Raw genomic sequence first — 17,453 nt, forward strand, 5'->3', positions numbered from 1 at the left:
GGGCTGCTCCGAGGGTCCTGTGGGTTCGGTGCCGTCTTCAGCACCATCTGGAACAGGGACTGTCTCGGCTTCAGGCAGTGGGGAGGCCGGTGGAAGCGGCAGGGGGGGCGAGGGGGCTGGAGAGGATTCCTCCTCTAATGAGCCGGAAGCTGCAGACGCGTCTTTGTTGCCTAGCAACAGTGGCTCAGCTACAGGAAACGACACTGCTGTGCCCTTGGCTCTGAAAGCGGCGGCAGGCAAGGCGCGGGGTCGGCGCCGTCTTCTGCCGCTGACTCTGGGGTCATCCACGGAATCGCTGGCGGAATGCACATGGACAACAGCGAAACAGCCGGGAGGGGCGGTGGCGGAGGATCGCTAGCAACATCAGCGCAGGCAGGCAAACCAGCGGAGGCGGGATGGCCCAGAGAGGCGGCCGGGCTGGCGGGGCGGGTCTTGGAGGTGTCCGCAGCGCTGGCAGGGGCGGGGGGGCCTCAGGGATCGGTACCACCCCCATCTCTGAACGGGGCGGGGTCCGAGAGGCCGGCTGTGGCAGCACCGCCCACTCCCATCCCCCCGGAGAGAGAGAAGGGGGCCAAAAGACCGCTCCATCTGCGCACGCTCCAGAGAAAGAGTAAAAAAAAATTCTTCTTCTCATGGCGTAGTTTCACCCCCCCCTCCGGGGGGCAGGGGGGGTGGGAAGCAGCATCTCATCCCCCTCCAAAAGGTCTTCTCCCACTGGGAACGGAGGAAACGGAACTTGCCCTGTGCAATTAGCAATCCAGGAAAAAACAGCTGCTCTCCTCTTCAAAACTGGAAAGAGCTTTCTTAAATGCTGGGTAGATGGGAGAGAATCTGCACCCCTGACCCCAAACGAATCAGAAAAAGGAGCCCATGCACTCCCATACGAAAACATCCAAGGCAAATAGCAAATCAGTAAAGAATCCAAAAAGCTTTTCCCATTGAAACAACTCATAGAGATCTGTTTCTGACAGGAAAAGTCCATCGTCTTCATCCCATTTTTGCCAGAGGGCAATAAGTTTCTCCTCTGAAGCAGAGAAATGAACCTCATCGTCCAGAGGGGACATTCCCCATATGAACAGCCACAAACTATGAAAGTCTGGTTCATCAGAAAGGGAAAAGCCAACAGTACCTTTTGAAAGAGTCCAGCGAGCTCTGGCCAGCTCCATGGTTCTGCTGCTCTTTTCAAACATCTTCCTGGGGGGGTTTCAGGTTCACTGCTGGTCAGCCTTGGCTGTGAACTCTGTCCAAATCAGAATCTTCAGTTCTTCAGCTCCTGGCTTGAATCCACTTTTGTGGTCACTTCTAAAGCAACCATCAAATGCTACACATACAGGATTTTACCCACTGCAGCAATTTGCTCCTCTGGTCTTATCAAATTAATATTTGTCCTTACACGAGGGGTCCACCAAATGTTACATGGCTTTGCAAGGGTTCCTCAGGGTGAGAGAGATAGACGAGAATCTTGGTCTCATGATCAGAAGGCTGGATTTATTATTTTATGATATATAATACATTATGACTATACTAAAAGGAATACAGAGAAAAGTTCAGAAGCTGCTAAGCTAAGAATAGAATAAGAATCTAAAAACAAGAGAGCTCTCTGTGAATCTGTCCCCGAGCTTGATCCTGTGATTGGCCCGTAATTGTACACATGGAACATGAGCCAATCACAGGTGCACCTATTGCATTCCACATCAGCAGGTAATTATTCTTTACATTCTCTTTCTGGGGCCTCAGCTTCCCAGAAGAGGAAAACTCCAAAAAGAAAGGATTTTTATGAAAGAATGTCTGTGACAGTCTGTGACAGGGCTGAGACCAGAGCCCAGTGGATTCTGTGTCTACCATCACCTGTTGGGACAAAAAAGGCACTGATATGCACCTCGGTGTGGCTGATCTCAAAGCCCATCCTGTTGTGCCCTGAATGGGGCCAACAGCTTGTCCGGGGCTCAGGCTGGCTCTGGCTTCTTCCCATCAGTGACTGTCAGTGCTCATGTTTGGGCTTTGCCAGCCTTGTTGTGCCAGCTGCCCTGTCCCTGAGGGCTGGAGGGACTGCAGAGGCTGGAGCCTTCCTTAGCTGGGAGAGGGGCATCTTTGAGCTCAGCCTGCTCATAAACAGGTCAGGGTACTGATGCTGAAAGCCCCATCAGGATTAGTTATAGCTTGAGCTGCTCTGGTTTACAAATGGGAAGGCATTCCTTTGGCAAACTGCTGAAAGGTGGGGAAGATGTCCTTCTCTCCTGGGATTGCACATCCCTGTGCTTTGTTTCCTGTCAAGAGAACTCTTCAAAGGTCTGTACAAAATCAGTCTCTGTGCTGGCCACTTGTGCTGCAGAGCTGTCTGCCTGCTTGTGGTCGTTGTTACCCAGCTGACCACAAAGGGCTCAGAGCTCCAGGCACTGGGGCTGCCTTTTGTATCTCCTGGAAGCTGGGATCTCTGCTTTAAAGTCAGCATCTTGCATTTTGTTTTCCTCAGGGAGAATGGTGAACCCCACTGAAAATCCCCTGATGAAATACACACATCTGAGATATATTGGCAGTGGGTGAGTCCAACAGCAGTTACTCCTGCACAACCATGGGCCAGGTGTTTTTGGGGTGGAATGTCTATCCAGCGTGAAGTCAGGCCAGCTGCAAAGATGTTCACACACAGGGGACAGATTGTCCCATCTCTCAATGCTGCTCAGAATTTGTGAGTGGGCTCAGAAGGCATTGTCAGAGATACTCCTTGCTACCAAAGTCTTGCCTGCATCAAGGAATGGGACCTGGAAGGTCTCCTTGTCTCTCAAGTGTGGGGCAGCTCTGTGTTAATTTCTTTAGCATTTTTTGTATGTCTCAAAATCATACTGGCACACTAATGAAAAAAGAAGAAACTTGTTTGCCTGAAAGAGCAACCTACGCCCTATCAAAGCTGTGAGATAGCAGTTCCCAGGAACAATTATTTCCCCTGGTTTGAAGAAGGAAACACTCTGTGGTCAGGATAGGAACCACAACGTTTGGACAGAGAAACCCAAGAGGAAAGACTAAACTCCCTTTAGAAGTTGAACCCCAGTGCTTTACGAACAGGCCCAGTGCCCATGCACTTGAGAGAAAAATGCATCATCTGCCTTCTGGCAGAGCTCTCCTGCATCCCGCAGGTTTTGACACTTCCAGCAGAGATCTCTTGTGTGGGCTGGCTTTCACTGCAAGATCTAAATGGCTTCTCCTTTCTCTGCTTCTGTTTTGTTTCTAGGAGTTTTGGAGATGTTTATAGAGCATTGGACACTGCCACAGGAGGAGAGGTAAATGTCAACAGCCCCTGCAGGCTCTGCTGCACTCGAGGGCTTTCCCCTCTGGTGAGAGCGGTGGCTGGAGCTTTGGGCAGAGCTGTGCTGAAAAGGCACAAGAAGCACAGACTGGTGCCAGCCCACAAAACACATTTGGGACTTTGTCCTCTTGAGCTGCCAGAAGGAAGGCACGGAGGGCAGCGGTTCCTTTCAGAGAAGGACGTGCTCACTCGCTCTCAATTGCTAAAACAAAGGTGGTGCCTTCGAGCACCTCACTGCTTTTTGGGGCTACAGCTTCAGAGTCCTGAATTCTCATTTCTGGCTGCCAGCAAATCTATCTGAAAGTTACTGGTAAGGTATCTGAAAGTTACTGGTAAGTTATCTGAAAGTTCCTTAGCCTCCTGCAGTGCTGCACTTGGGAACTGCACATAGGGAGAGATCTGCAAGGCGTCCCTGAAAGCCCTAAGCCCTGCCCATATCACAAGATGAATCAACAGAGTATTAAGGCATTGATTACTTCTTCTGAGTCCCAAACAAAGCAGCAGAGAGTGTGGTCAGAGGTTTGTGGGTGATAGTTGAGACATCACTGTTACCAAGTGGACAAGGCAAAATGTCAGTGGCCCCACATGTCCTGTAACTGGCTCCCAAGGGAGCAGAGAAATGGGCTGTTGGAATGTCAGTTCCTAATTACTGCAGTGCCTAATCACAAGGCAGTTTTGCACATCTCAGCTGTGTCATTGCAAAAATCACTCTCTCCACTGCCTTGTAGTCTCGTGCCACCAACCGCTCAAGTTACTCATTTTCAATGTCGTTTTAGGTGGCAATAAAAAAATAAATCTTCAAGGACTGAGGAGGAAGGAGCTAACCTTTAATGAAATAATGATCATGAAGAGGTATAGGAGTCCCAGTGTTGTGAGTTATTTAGACAGGTGAGAGGTCATGGTCTTATCCCATGGATGTGTGTTTACATACAGCAAACATAAGAGTTTAAAAACCCACTTTGGTCAGTGGCAGAAAGTAGAGCTGTTAATTTTTATTTATTCATATTTCTCTACTCATCTCCAATGGATGAGAAAAGAGTGCATCTTGTCTGCATGAGTCTTCCCTGGCACGCCTACTTTGATAATTATTCCAAAATTATTCAAAACCTGAATCTGCTGTAACTTCCTAACTCAATAACCTGGAAGTTCACTGCCTCCACATTTATTTGGGATTGATTTTTTAAAGTTCCTTAAGTGCTGATGAACCATCCTAAAGTGGATTTCCCTTGGATTGTTGCCCCTCTTTGCCATTGCTATGCATGCCAGGAAGACTAGGTACTTATTTCCAGAAACACCATGCCTGACAGACTTTATATCTGGGCTGTTTCTAAACTGCACTTTTCATTTGCTGCCCATCTAAGACATCTTTTACACAGCTGTGTCTTTCTCTTTGAGACTGCACAGATTGCAAACAATGCACAGCCAAGAGGGAATATCTATTCCTTTGATTCTGTCCTTGTCACAAAGGCATCTGGAAATAAGAAACCTGGAAGCAAAAATTCAACGTAGCCATGCATGTGCATCTCCATGCCCTCGTTTCCTTCTTTCAGCTACCTTCTGAGCAAGGAACTCTTGCTGCTTAGGGAGTACATGGATGGAGGCATCCTGAGCGATGTCATCAGCCAGACCTGCCTGTCTGAAGATGAGATGGCAGCCATCTGTCGGGAGGTCAGCAATCCCAGCTGTGTTTCCAAGGGCTTGGGCAGCATTGTCTGGGAAACAGGGGCTCAGAGCTGGAGTGATTTCCTGGGCCAAGCTTTGTTTCTGTGTTGCTGGTATGCTATGGGCAACTAAAAGCATCTCAAGTGAAAGGCCTGCCAGTGCCCCTGCACTCCCTGTACTCAGTGCCAGTACACTTATCTCCTGCTGTTGAATTCTTGCTCTCCCTCTTGTATTTGTATTTGCTGTTCTCTACCTTGCCTCTCTAAATGTTTGCCTGGAGTCTGTCTTCACTGCATTCCTTGCCTGTAAAAGCAAAGGTGCTCGTGGCAGGATTTGAAATGGTCAGCAAAGAAAAGAGAGAGAGACCCATTTCTCTCAGTCCTCAGCTAAAAAGGATAGGAGTGCAGCCAGAATGCTCTTTGCTTCTGAGCACATGCACTGCAGCAGGAATCATCCTGGCTGGTTTGCAGGGGACAGCCTACAACAGCAGGTGCTGTTGCTCTTTCAAAAGTTGACATGCCTTTCCTCAGAAAGGTCCTGCTCTGTAGGTGTTGGAACAGCAAGCCCTTTCTCTCAGTGGCCATTACTGCTCTGCCATTATTCCCCATTCCCCCAGAGAGGGAATCTTATAGATTCTTTGTTTCCTTTCTTGTGTGATGAAATCACATCACTCATTTTTGCCCACCACTTTCTCTTTTCTCTCTCAGTGCCTGCAAGGACTGGATTTTCTTCATTCAAACTATGTGATCCATCAAGATGTGAAGAGCCGCAACATCCTTCTCAGAACTGACAGTTCTGTCAAGCTGGGTCAGTATATTCTTGGTCAGGTGCAGCATTCCAGGGATGTGGGTGTGGGGCTGCTTGGAGGGACAGCCAGCTCCCCAAAAATGGTGCTGGTGGCAGTGCAGGGACCCCTGCTGCGAGCTGAGGGCACAGTTGCAACGTGCACAGAGGTAGAAGGAGCCACAAGCAGTCAAGAGTGGCCTTGCTCTGTGTGTCCCTTCCAGAGGGAGGGAGTTACAAGTCTAAAGTTTCCAAAGAACAAAAGCCACTGCTAGAGGCCGTGTAAAAAATGGGGGGACTTTTTAAGTCGCCAATGCCAGGAGATTCAACAGCACATTTTCAAACTTCTACTGGGAAATTCTTTTGCTTGCTTTCCTAATTGAACAGAATTCAAATAAAACCAGTATTTAGCTTTCTCCTCAGCTGATTTTGGCCTCGCTACTCAGCTCACCCCTGAGCAGAGCAGACGGTGCTCGCTAACCGGGACTCCTTGGTGCATGGCGCCTGAAGTGGTGACAGGTCAACCATATGGCCCCAAAGTGGACATATGGTCTTTTGGAATTGTGGGGACTGAAATGATAGAACAAGAACCTCCTTACTTGAGCAAAAGTTCTGGCACGGTAAGGAGCAAATACTCACTGATCCCACTGTCTTTCTCACCTGTCCCCTGTCCTGCGTGCCGTTGGACAAAATCCCATTGCCATCTGCTGGAACTACTTCCACCAACGTCCCCTCCTACAAATATCCCTGCAACACATCAGCATCTGCTCTTGTTTTGCTTGCATCGGTGGGTAACTCAAGCCTTACCACATGCAAACAAACTCCATTCTTAGGAACACCTTCCTTTGGGTTATAAGGGGTTCCAGTTCTTTTGTCTGTGGAGATGGCCCCAGTAACAGGAAACAAGCATCTTAGAACTTCTGTTATCTTTCCATAAATGAAGGAATGTAACCCAAACCCAACAAAGTTTCTAAAACTGGGGTCTTTAGAGAGGAACCTAACCCACTGTGCAGTTGCTTCTCACTGGGAAACATGCCTGAAACCTGGGCATGAGGGTGTAAAGGCCACAGAGTCTCTTCTGCTTCTTGTGCAGTGCTGCTGCACTGCATTTAGTGACCGTGTTTCTCTCCTAGCCCAAGGAACATTCTCTGTGTCACCAAGCCGAAGCCTGGTGATTTGGAGCCTGCCAAAACCTCCCATTTGTTTCCTGACACTTTCTGGGATGGGTCTACCACTAATGCATTGACTTGAGTAGCCAAATGAGCAGAGGGTGACCATAGGGATGGCACCTCTCCTTCTTCTGACCATGAAAATTTCTCTTTTGCTGAAAAATGGGAAGCTGAAATTTTCAGACTGCTGAGACAGAGCTGCGGGTGTCTCCTGTGTGCCCAAGCAGGCATTTTCATCCCAATACATTTGTGCAGGCATCTTAATGTGTCTGTATTGAAGATGAGATTGTAAATGTTTGTTTCCTTACCTGGGGATTAACTGATGGATTTCCTTTCTTTCCTTGTAATTCCCATTGTTTTCAAGAACAGCGCAAAAAGCTTGATGAGTTTTGTTCTATGGCAGCTGTGCTTAAAGGACCAACAAGCACTGCAGAGATGCCTTTCCTGTACTAATCCTTGAAATTTGTATTGCAAAGTCCCTCTTCCAAAAAGCCTCTCAAGCTGGTGTGAATCCTCAGAGAAGCAAATGTGCTTGTGGTGATGTAGTTCCCACTAACTAGGTCAGTCAATGAAATCAGCTGCCGAGGCAAGATCTGTGGGATGGTGGAAAAGCTGTGGTTGCATCGGGGTTTGGGTTTTTGTTGGTAAAGTCATCTCTGGGTGTCTGCCAGGGTAGAAACTGCCACTGCAGAGCAGAGGTTAAACAAAGGGATCTGGGAGAGCACTTAGAGATGTGAAAGCAGTGGGTGGAGCCTTGTGGTTTTTTTTTTTCCAGGCTCAACACCTGATAGCCACAATGGGGACCTCAAAGCTGTGGCAGCCCAAGCTCCTCTCAGCTTTGCTGTGTGACTTCCTGAACTGCTGCCTGCAGAGAGACGAGGAGCAGCGCTGGTCTGCCAAGGAGCTCCTGCAGGTAAAATGTGAAGGGGCTGCAGGTGAAACAGGCTCTGAGGGATGGGCTCCTCCTCCACTCAAGTCCAAGGCATCAGATGAGCCCCCTTCCTCCTCATCTCCACTCTTGGTACTCTTCAAATGAAAATGGTGAGGAATCCTAGACTGGGCTGGTCTGGCAGGGCCCTGTAAAGGTCCTCTGGTGCAAGTGTCCTGCAATGAGCAGGGACATCTTTAAAGAGATCAGGTTGCTCAGAGCCCTTTGCCACCGGAGCTGAAATGGTTGCAGGGATGGGGCACCTACAAGCTCTTGGGGCAAGCTGTGATACGGTGGCACCATGCTCCGAGTAAACAAGTTCTTCCTTATAGACCTACTCTGATTAGATGCCCTTTCTGTTTAAAAATATTTGTCCATATCCTATTGTAACTGGCCCTGTTAAAAAAGATGTCTTCCACATTCTTCAAAGCCACTCTGAAGTCTTGGAAAGTGGCAATAAAGTCTCCCTGGGGCCTGTTCTTCACAAAATGGAATAACTCCACCTCTCTCCGCATTTCCTGAGAGGAGAGGTGCTCTGTCCTCTGACTGTTTCTGTTGCCTATTGAAGTGAAGGGAGACAACCCATCTTCATTGATCAGCATCGAGCTCCGTTTTATTGATTCAACCATTCACTTTTTATAACAGTGTTAATTAAACTCATACATATTGCAAAATCCGAGCTCATCATAGGTTATAGAGCAAACTCTAACCCCTCCTTTTGTTTTCAATACCTGTGGTTTGTTTATTGAAACAAAGATCTGTGTTCTCACCGTGATATGAGTGGTTCTCAAAACTCACATTTACTTTCCCAAAACAGACAAAGATAGAATGTTCGCCGGTTATGAGAAAACTGCCTGAGAACCCTGCTGTTTATAGAAATGTGCCTGAGAACCTAGTTATTTACAGAAACAGGCTCTGAGAATTTGCTCCTCACAGCTGCCTTTTACTTCTCCATCAGCTGTATATCCTCATGGCCTTTTTTTCCTTCAAGCCATGTCTGAGCAAAATTCTACAACAGTTGCCCTCTTTTGTGATTTGGTGGGGTGTTCAGTTTTATCTAATGGCAAAAGAATTGAAGTAGAGCAATGCGGGGTACAGAGACATGAAATGGTGGTGGAAGAACCCAAGGAAGCCAGTCCCAGCTGAGCAGTCAGAGATTTGGCTGTGGGCAGGAGGGGCTGTGGGGGCTCACTGTGAGCCTCTGAGGGGCCCTGGTTTGTGCCCCCCAGCCCACCCTTAGAGGTTTCTGCCACACAAACAGGGACAGCTGGGAGGGACTTGTCCCAGCCCCATCTGCTGCCTGGCACGCTCAAGCAGACGGGAACTGTGCCAGGGTTACTGCCAGGTTGTGTGGCAGAGAGGGAACTGCAGGGCCCAGTGTCACTGGGCTGGCCCTGCTGGGAAGGAAGGTGCCATCCAGCACACGAGGACATGGGCATGGAATGGTAGACACTGCTTTCTGTCCTTGTGGGAATTAGCACAGTGTCTTTCAAAGGCAGGGACCTGTGTGAGCCATTGGGGTTTCCTGAAAGGAAGATAACCCAGGGACAGAAAGCACCATTTCTAGAGCACTGGCAGGGCAAAAATCCCAGCGTGATGAAGACATCACAATAAACAGATAAGTGGGATTCTGGGCCACATTTGCCCATGATGGCAAAGTCTTGCTCATTGGGGATGACTGGGGAGCACATGGTCCCATTGCTCCTCTTTCTGGGTCTTTCTAGGAACTTGATGTATCCTGATTGAGTCTCTGAAGCACTGAACTCGGAAAGTAATGGTTCACTGTTCTTTATTGCATTTTTTTTTCCGGTGGACAGCATCCATTTGTAACTTCAGCCAAGCCAGCATTCATCCTGGCACAACTCATCAATTCAGTGAAGAAGAAGAATAACCCTAACCCTAAACCCTAACCCTAATACCTAACCCTAAATTTAAATGCTAAGCCAAACCCTAACCCTGTCCCTATCTCTAACCCTTACCCTATCCCTAGCCCTTACCCTAACCCCAACCCTAAGCCTAAGCCTAAACCTAAACCTAAGCCTAAGCCTAAGCCAAACCCTAACCCTAACCCTAGGGGATGAGAACGTAACAATCATGTCAAGATGTTATCTCTGTTACCAATTTAGAGTAGGATTGTAGAGTAGGGTTGTTGAAGAGATTTGTAGCATAGGATTATAGATTAGGGTTGTAATTAATTAAAGTTTCTGAAACATCAACTAATTTGGAAGATTCTCCTCCTTCTGACCCCTTCAGAAAATTCAACATTTCCTTCTGAATTATCAGTTGTTTTTTATTGGTGCTAAGTCACACATATGTCTTCTTTTGTATGATTTCATAAGTGAGGAGGGCTCTTTTCATTCATCTTCTCCAGACCACACTGCCTTTGGAATATGACCCACTGGCTGGTTATGACACAGCTGTGGTATTTCTACTTGAGGCAGAAAGGGCAATGGCATTTGAAGGCAAAACCAAAGGAAGAATGAGGCAGCCCAAACATCTTGTGCAGATGCAGGCCTTCAGCTGTGACTGGAGAGCACTGGGGTTCCTGCCACTTGGATTTGTACCCCTAAATGCAATAATCTCTTTGGCTGGAGGAGAGCCTTGCTCAAGTGAGAAAGCAGAAAGATCAGAGAGGGTGCTTGGGAAGGTCTCCTGTGGTGCAGAGCTGTCAGCGCCTGTGAGGTGAGACCGGGCCCGGCCTTGGCTGGGCTGGAGCCCCAGCAGAGCCCCGGCAGAGGCCGGAGCAGCCTGAGCCCCGGCAGAGGCAGGCTGGAAGGAGGCCCTTGGAGCTGCAAGAGGCAGCAGCCGGGCCCTGGGTGCCTCTTCCTGGCAGCGGGCGAATCCTCCGCTCTCAGAGCCCAGGTGGCAGCTGGCTGCTGCCGAGGGGAAGCGCAGCCGTGCTGGGCACAGCCCGGCCTGGAGGCATTGGCCGTCTGGAGTGTGCCCAGGAGCAGAGAAAGGCCAAGGGCAGCCGCGGGCCGCTGGGCTGGCTGAGGATTCCTCCTCTTCTGCCAGCTGCCCTGCAACTCCTGGCAAAGGTCAGCAGTGGGTGCAGCACTCTGGGCGCTGGGACAGGGAGCCGGGCTGCTCGGCAGGCTGGAGCACAGGGCAGCTCCTTCAGGCCCGGCACTTGTGCCAGGGAAGCGAGGCCAGCGTGAGGCAGGGACAGCTTGGCAGGGCCCATCTGCAGGAGCCAGCGCCTCACGCAGCTCTGGAAGGAAGCGTCTGCAATCCTGCAGTTCTGCACTGAGCCAGAGCAAAGGTGTGAGATGCAGAGTGTTTGGCAGAAATATTCAGGCCCACCAGGCCAGCCTGCTTTGTGCTCTCTGGCGCAAAGCAAGGGCTGTGCAATGCAGCTCTGAGCTGCTGGGAGAGAGGCAGTCAGGGATGTGCCTGAGTCGAGGGGTTAGCTGAAAATGTAATTAGGATAACTGAAAATGCAGATGAGTCGAGGGGCCAGCTGGGAATAGAATTGAGAAAGTAGAAGATTGCATGTTTTAGTTAAGATTTTCAAATGAGGTAAGAAGCTAAGTTAGTAATACAGCTAGCAGAAATCATGTCCCTTAGTTAAAGAGTACCAAATATATTAGGAACATAAAGCTAGGAGTGCCAGGGGTTGAGAAAGCAATTGTGAAGAAGCAGAGACCATAGAAATACCTTGCCTTAAGAATAATTGAACAGTTAGGAGAGGCTTGGACCATGAGCAGCAGGTCAAAAGGTCTTGCCAGCTGGCCATGGGAGAAGAGTTCACCATGAGGAAGATGGCTTTCTTCCTCCCATACAACCACTTCCTCATTTCAAAATCCCATCAACCCAGTTAAGGGAATACAATTGCACAGCTGTAATAGATATTCAGCTGATAAAAACACGAAGCAGGCAGGTGATAATTACGTATTACGTGTCCTTAGAAATCTAATATAAAACCTTTTCTGTAGAATTAGAGAGCAGGAGTCTGCAACTCCTTGCACGTGTCTTTGGAAACTAGTTCACATGTGACCAGGGCTGCAATAAATACCCTTCTTTTCTACTATAATTAGTTGAAGAGTCATCTGTCCATGCTTCAAGGGTTATGCTGGAGTAGTGAACTCATTTGAAAGGGAGCAGAAGAGTTTCAGCAGGCAATTTTCGGAAGAGATGGAAGCCTCTTGTGACTGAAGGGAAAGCTATTTTGAATGGAGTAATGATCCCAAAGTCTCTACAATTGTATCTTTGTGTCTGAATTTAAATCAGAATGATTGTAGATAGCTTCATGCAATTTGTCTACAAATTTATCAAAGCCTTCATTTTTTCTTTGACAAATCTGTGTAAAAGACATAGTGTGTAACTTATCTGGAAGTGCAAGGATAGCATTATATGCTAGTTGTTGGCTCATCTGTAAGACTTGATCAATGCTCCCAGCCTGGGCAGTGGCAGTAGCCCAGGGCCCCTTGCCAAGGAACTGTTGTGCTGTTAAACCATACAGAGGAGCACCCTGCACTCTCGGTCTTGCTGCTTCTTGACCACACTTGTCCTCCCAGCTTTTATGACACATCACCTGCTAATGGGGTGGCATTATAAATCTTATTAGGGTATGCACATCAGCTGGAATTAACATGTTAGATGGAAAAATATACTGCAGAAGTGACAGTGCAAGTTGAGATTTTCAACCAAATTGTGAAATTGCAGCTCTCAAGTTTCCTAAAATCTTCCAATTGAAAGGTTTTCAAACTCTACTTGCAGCATTAGTTACTACAGGAAAAGCTTCTCCATCATTTGAGAGAAAAGTCCCTTCTACAAAAACTTCTACAATAACTTTTTTCTACTTTCGTTTCTCTTTTGTGGAGATAAAGCTTGGCCTGCAATTCCTCGGAAAGCATTAGGAGGACCATGCTATTTTGGGAAATTGACACATTTTGCCCCTAGCATTCAACAGATGCTTGACATCAGGCACAAATTCCAATGTCCAAAACGTAGTGTGCATCCATTAGGCTCCGACTGCAACGATAATGTAGAATTGTGGAATTGGCCTTCGGTTAAATTGGCATCACTTTTTACACCAGGATTAGCTTCATCAAAGGCCCTTACATAATTCAAATAATTGGCCTGTTGGACAGGAAAACAAATTAACATTAGATCTGCAATACTGTATGAGCTTACCACTGATGTCAGTAGCATACACCACGCTGTGTTACAGGATAGGGCTGCTATAGATTTTTTGTTGCTAGCACAAGGAGATGGGTGTGAAGATTTTGAAGGGATGTGTTGCATGAATCTCTCTGACCACTCTGAATCTATTCACAAGAAACTGTCATTGCTTAAGGAGAATGTGAAAAAGCTGACAGTTGTTTAGAATTCTTTTGATGAGTGGCTAAAATCCTGGGGAATAACAGGCTGTCTCAAGGACTTTGTATGCTTTGGCATTATGTATTATTGCCTGTATTAGGTATTCTTGGCTATGTAATTAATAAATAATTCTACGTATTATTGTATTTTTATTCTTTTTTCAATTCTGCTTATAGTGCCTTGCTTACTGTGCTGTGTGCAAAAAGTAATGGACCATGCTTTTAAATCAGTCTGGCTTGTGCAAAAAAAAAGTGGGGAACTGTTGAAGATATTTTGCAGGTTGAGGAGTTCTGACAAGACCAGGGCCATATTTAGCCAATGCACTGAATCCAGCCTGCTTGTAATAATGGACAATGAACACATTCACAAAGAATGAATTATGGACATAATCAGAAATGGGGTCGGTATATCCTTGAAAAAGATACAAGAAGAAGAGTCATCAGGACTCAGTAAGTTTGTCAGCAAGCTTGGGAAAGTGAGCCATGGGTAGGCCAGACAACCCCAGCAAGATGCCTGAAAAATTAGGTAATCCAATCAGCATTCTATTTTAGTTGTGTGAACAGTTAGGATTAACCAATCATGTATTAGCTAGAGACGCGTGGACAGTAGAGATTTATTATAAATAGAGTCTTTTTAGGAATAATAAATTTAGCTTCACTGGATCATATTGGTCATGGTGTGATGTCCATGAACTTCCGCACCCCACACTTAAGAGTGTGTTGGTGTTGCCCAGGAAATGTACACATTTGGGGAAGTGCCCCCGGAAGAGAGGGGCTTGATTCCCAAGGAAACTGCTTTCCCAGGAGCCCCCAGTGAGACAGGTGCAAGTGTCTCCATTTGACTCCCTGTGTTTCCTTCAGTCCTTGAGGCCCCATGCACTTGGCAGAGGGGCAGGGCAAGGATGTGAAGAGCAGCTTGGGCATCTGCCTGGGCCTGCAGAGACCAAGCCAAGCACCTGTAGCAGGGTTTGTTGCCCACCTTTGAGCACAGGTCTGAGCCAGATCCTGTTTGTCCAGCCGAGTGCTCCAAAGCTCTCTTGGGGAGCTGTGAATTCAAAGGCCTTGATGCACACATTCATGACACCTTCCCTATCTGCTGTGTTTTAACTCTTGGCAAGATGCGTTTGCCCTGTGCTTGCTGGAGGCTGCTCTGTTCCAGAGCCAGCACCCAGCTAGGCTGTGCGGGCTGGGCACCGTGGAGAGTCCTTCCCTGAGCATTTGGCTGGGCTTGGTGTGTCCAAGGCTGTCTTAGACACTTGGGGCAATGGATTTCTTCCAATCAGAGGCATTTTGGGGGGGGGGGTGCCCCCAGGGCAGTTGGCAGCGTCTCCAACAGCCCTTGCTGACACGGCGCAGCACGGTTACCATGGAACAGAATGGAACAGGACCCTTTGTGACACATGGTGACATGGGTGCTGGCAGTGATGAGGCAATGCCACAGTGCTCAATGCACGTGACAGGACAGGAGGTGACAGAGCGGTGCTGTGAGGTGTCCCCACACAGCCGGCTCACTGATTGCTGACCTGGAGCTTTTCCGAGGCATCTTCCATCCCTGCAGCCGGTGCCCTCGTGGCCAGGCTGTGGGAACCTCCATCATTCACCAGGAGTCTCCTGTCATTGTGGCAGGAGACCTTGAGTGCAGGACTTGCTGTCCTGTAGCTTTCCTGAGGCTCCTCTGTTGCAGGTGCCTGCAAGGCACGACTGCAGCACTCGCTGACTCGGGCCTTTGCCGAGGCATCTGTCTCAAAGGCGCCCTTGAGGTCAGACAGCAGGATGGCAGGCAGACTGCTCAGCCTGTTCAAGAGGCTTCGGGGCAAGAAAAGCAAAGGCCCTGCAGCTGCCCCAGTGCAGCAGCCTGCACAGCTGCAGTAGTTGCAGCCACTGCAGGACGGTGAGTGGTGGAGCTGGGCTGGAGGGCCAGTGCCTGCAGCCATCCTGGCCCCATCCCATCCCATCCCATCCCATCCCATCCCATCCCATCCCATCCCATCCCATCCCATCCCATCCCATCCCATCCCATCCCAGCGGACACGCCCATGGATGGGATGGGACAGAGGCCGGGGCTGCCCCCACCGATGGCCGTGCTCCATCCCCGGGGCTCCTGGGGGGCTGTCCCTGCCTGGGGAGCGCAGGGCTGGGCTGTGTTCTCCGGCCTCTCCCGCAGCCCCTCAGCTCTGGCTGAGCTCTCTCTTTGCCAGATGCGGTCAAGGACCAGACTCAAGAGCAGGAGCCCATCCGTGGCCGCTTCCACCGAGCAGCGCAGGTACCTGAGGCCATCCCCACCTGGGCTGGGCCTGCTGGCACTGCCCAGCCAAGCCCCGCGCTTGGAGCAGACCATGGAACATCCCTCCCTTCCCGCCTGTCCTTCTGCTGCAGACACTGTGGAGGTTCCTGTGCCTTCAGCACAAAAACACCAGCGGCCCCACACCTGAGGGCACAGCCCAGCCTGAATCCAGGCCCAGTGAGCTGCCGGCAGAGGCTGCTGCCAGCACAGTGTCCTCTGACCTGGCCACCGCTCTGACTGGGAAATGGATGAGGGCTGGGAGGAGGCTGACATGGCCCTGACAGAGGGCATGGCCACCACCAACACCATCCCACAGGGCATCCCAGAGACTGTGGCCATGCCCACGCTCACTGTCAGTCCTAGACCTACTCTGGAGTTTTTCCAGAAGGGTTTTTATTCTCTGCAGCAGCCTGGGGCCAGGGCTGAAGGCCTCCCAGGATCACACAGCCCCTCAAGCCATGTCCGCTGGCCCCCCTCAGCCCCATCACAGTGGGCTGGGAAGGCAAGCACTTCTTGGGGGAAGCTGCGCAAGTTGCTCCCTTGGACAGCACTCCAAGTCCTCCCTTGCCGCTTCCTCCAGGTGCAAGGTTCCTTGTGGTGAGTGCCATGCTGCAGAGACTCACGTCCTGTGAATCTGTGGACACCGGGCTGCAAATGGCCATTGTCAGCCTGACTGAAGAACACCCTGCCCCCGTGGTGATGAGCCTCCTGCGCTGTGCCCCAACGTGTGACGGGTACGGGGCAAAACTGCCTCGAGAGCTCGGTGCTCGCTGGCCCGGAGGGCCTCTTGCCCTGTACAGCCTGTCCAGCGGGCTCTGCCAGACAGGCAAAGAGCACCGGCACCCTCGGGCCCCTCTGTTTCCTGAGCTTGCTGCAGCTGCACGGGGCACGATACTGACGCACAGCTCTGGTCCCACAGAGCCGCTGCGCTGATGTGGAGAGCCATGGGCACCTCGGAATTAGCCCCATTAGAACATGCGGGACTTATCGGGGCAAGGCCACCTATACAATACATATATTTTACTATGACTCAAATGCCACCTATATCCCTGCACCACTGGTATTCACTTGTTTCCTTCCTATTGTGATAAATAGGAATGATTCATGCTGATAAAAATTGAAACAGTAATCAATATTGATACAGTAATTAATATTTGATAATAATAAATATTTTAAAAGGTGTAATGCCAAAGAAGAGACGGAGAGCAGGGGCTCCCCCCCCTCTTCCCAGCAGATGGCAGATGTTCTCAATGACTACAGGAAAGAAGCTGAAGATACAGTTGCTAAAAATGAACAAGAACCTGGTTGGGTCCAAGAAAATGCTAATTATAAGGGACTTATTGCTTTGATATGTAGATGCAGTGATATGTTAGTCTTGGCTTACATTGTACTGGCTTGGTGCGCATGTGTAACCCAAAGGGGAATTAAAGGACAACGAAGAAGACTACAGGGCCTTCGTCAGTGACGACCCCCAAAGACTTGTGCGACCACCAAACCGAGTGGTGGCGCATGCGTGGTAAAGATGGTAATGAAGGCGGAGACAGAAAAGTGACTAACTGAAAATGGGAGGAGATGGCATTGACACATGGCATATAAGGGGTGACTTTCACTTGGCAAGCTTGTACGTGAAGTGGCAAGGGTCTAGAACCCTGCCCTCCGTACCCCGCAGTTGTTTTTGCTTATGCGCTATTATTTGAACCAAATTATCCCTTATTTATATATTTTCTAAACTATTCAATTAAAATTGTTGCTACCTTAAATGTAGTTTGGTTTTTTTGATGGGATATTTGGGCAAACATAGCACTATGGAGACCATTGTGACACTGGGGAGCATTGTGGAACCAATGGGCCATGGTGACACTGCAGGCCCTTGTGGAACCTGTTACACTGTAGGAACTTCTGGAACCAAGGAGAACATTGTGACTCTGCAGGGTACCATGGATCCAAGGGGCCATTGTGACACTGTGACACTGTGGGGCCTCGTGGAACCAAGGACATCTTTGCG

The 17,453-nt window shown here is 49.2% G+C and overlaps 1 protein-coding gene across 11 annotated transcripts; it reads left to right on the forward strand.

The window, feature by feature from the left end:
• Positions 1 to 152: 152 nt before the first annotated feature.
• On the forward strand, positions 153 to 17,208 carry LOC135457085 (serine/threonine-protein kinase PAK 3-like). Of its 11 annotated transcripts, none has more exons than XR_010442660.1 (7): positions 153 to 372; positions 2,474 to 2,540; positions 3,227 to 3,275; positions 4,852 to 4,969; positions 5,671 to 5,770; positions 7,691 to 7,828; positions 16,029 to 17,208. XR_010442660.1 is itself a non-coding variant. In XM_064731433.1 (7 exons), the coding sequence occupies exons 4-7, from the start codon at positions 4,140 to 4,142 to the stop codon at positions 7,762 to 7,764; spliced, it is 342 nt and encodes a 113-aa protein (XP_064587503.1). In that variant the 5' UTR covers positions 153 to 372; positions 2,474 to 2,540; positions 3,227 to 3,275; positions 4,078 to 4,139; the 3' UTR covers positions 7,765 to 13,329. The 11 variants fall into 11 exon arrangements, 3 of the variants coding, with proteins under 3 accessions (XP_064587503.1, XP_064587506.1, XP_064587505.1); XR_010442658.1 differs by lacking the exon at positions 2,474 to 2,540 and adding an exon at positions 4,078 to 4,189; XR_010442657.1 differs by lacking the exons at positions 2,474 to 2,540; positions 16,029 to 17,208 and adding exons at positions 4,078 to 4,189; positions 15,363 to 15,928.
• Positions 17,209 to 17,453: the final 245 nt, after the last annotated feature.

This window comes from Zonotrichia leucophrys, chromosome 23 (assembly GCF_028769735.1).
Source record: "Zonotrichia leucophrys gambelii isolate GWCS_2022_RI chromosome 23, RI_Zleu_2.0, whole genome shotgun sequence".
NCBI lineage: Eukaryota > Metazoa > Chordata > Aves > Passeriformes > Passerellidae > Zonotrichia > Zonotrichia leucophrys.

Bases quoted from the DNA above. Each gene is read 5' to 3' on its own strand.
- LOC135457085 (XM_064731433.1), top strand. From the start codon at position 4,140: ATGATCATGAAGAGGTATAGGAGTCCCAGTGTTGTGAGTTATTTAGAC. The intron at 4,190-4,851 runs GTGAGAGGTCAT...TCCTTCTTTCAG, and splicing joins GTTGTGAGTTATTTAGACAG to CTACCTTCTGAGCAAGGAAC. The intron at 4,970-5,670 runs GTCAGCAATCCC...TTTCTCTCTCAG, and splicing joins TGGCAGCCATCTGTCGGGAG to TGCCTGCAAGGACTGGATTT.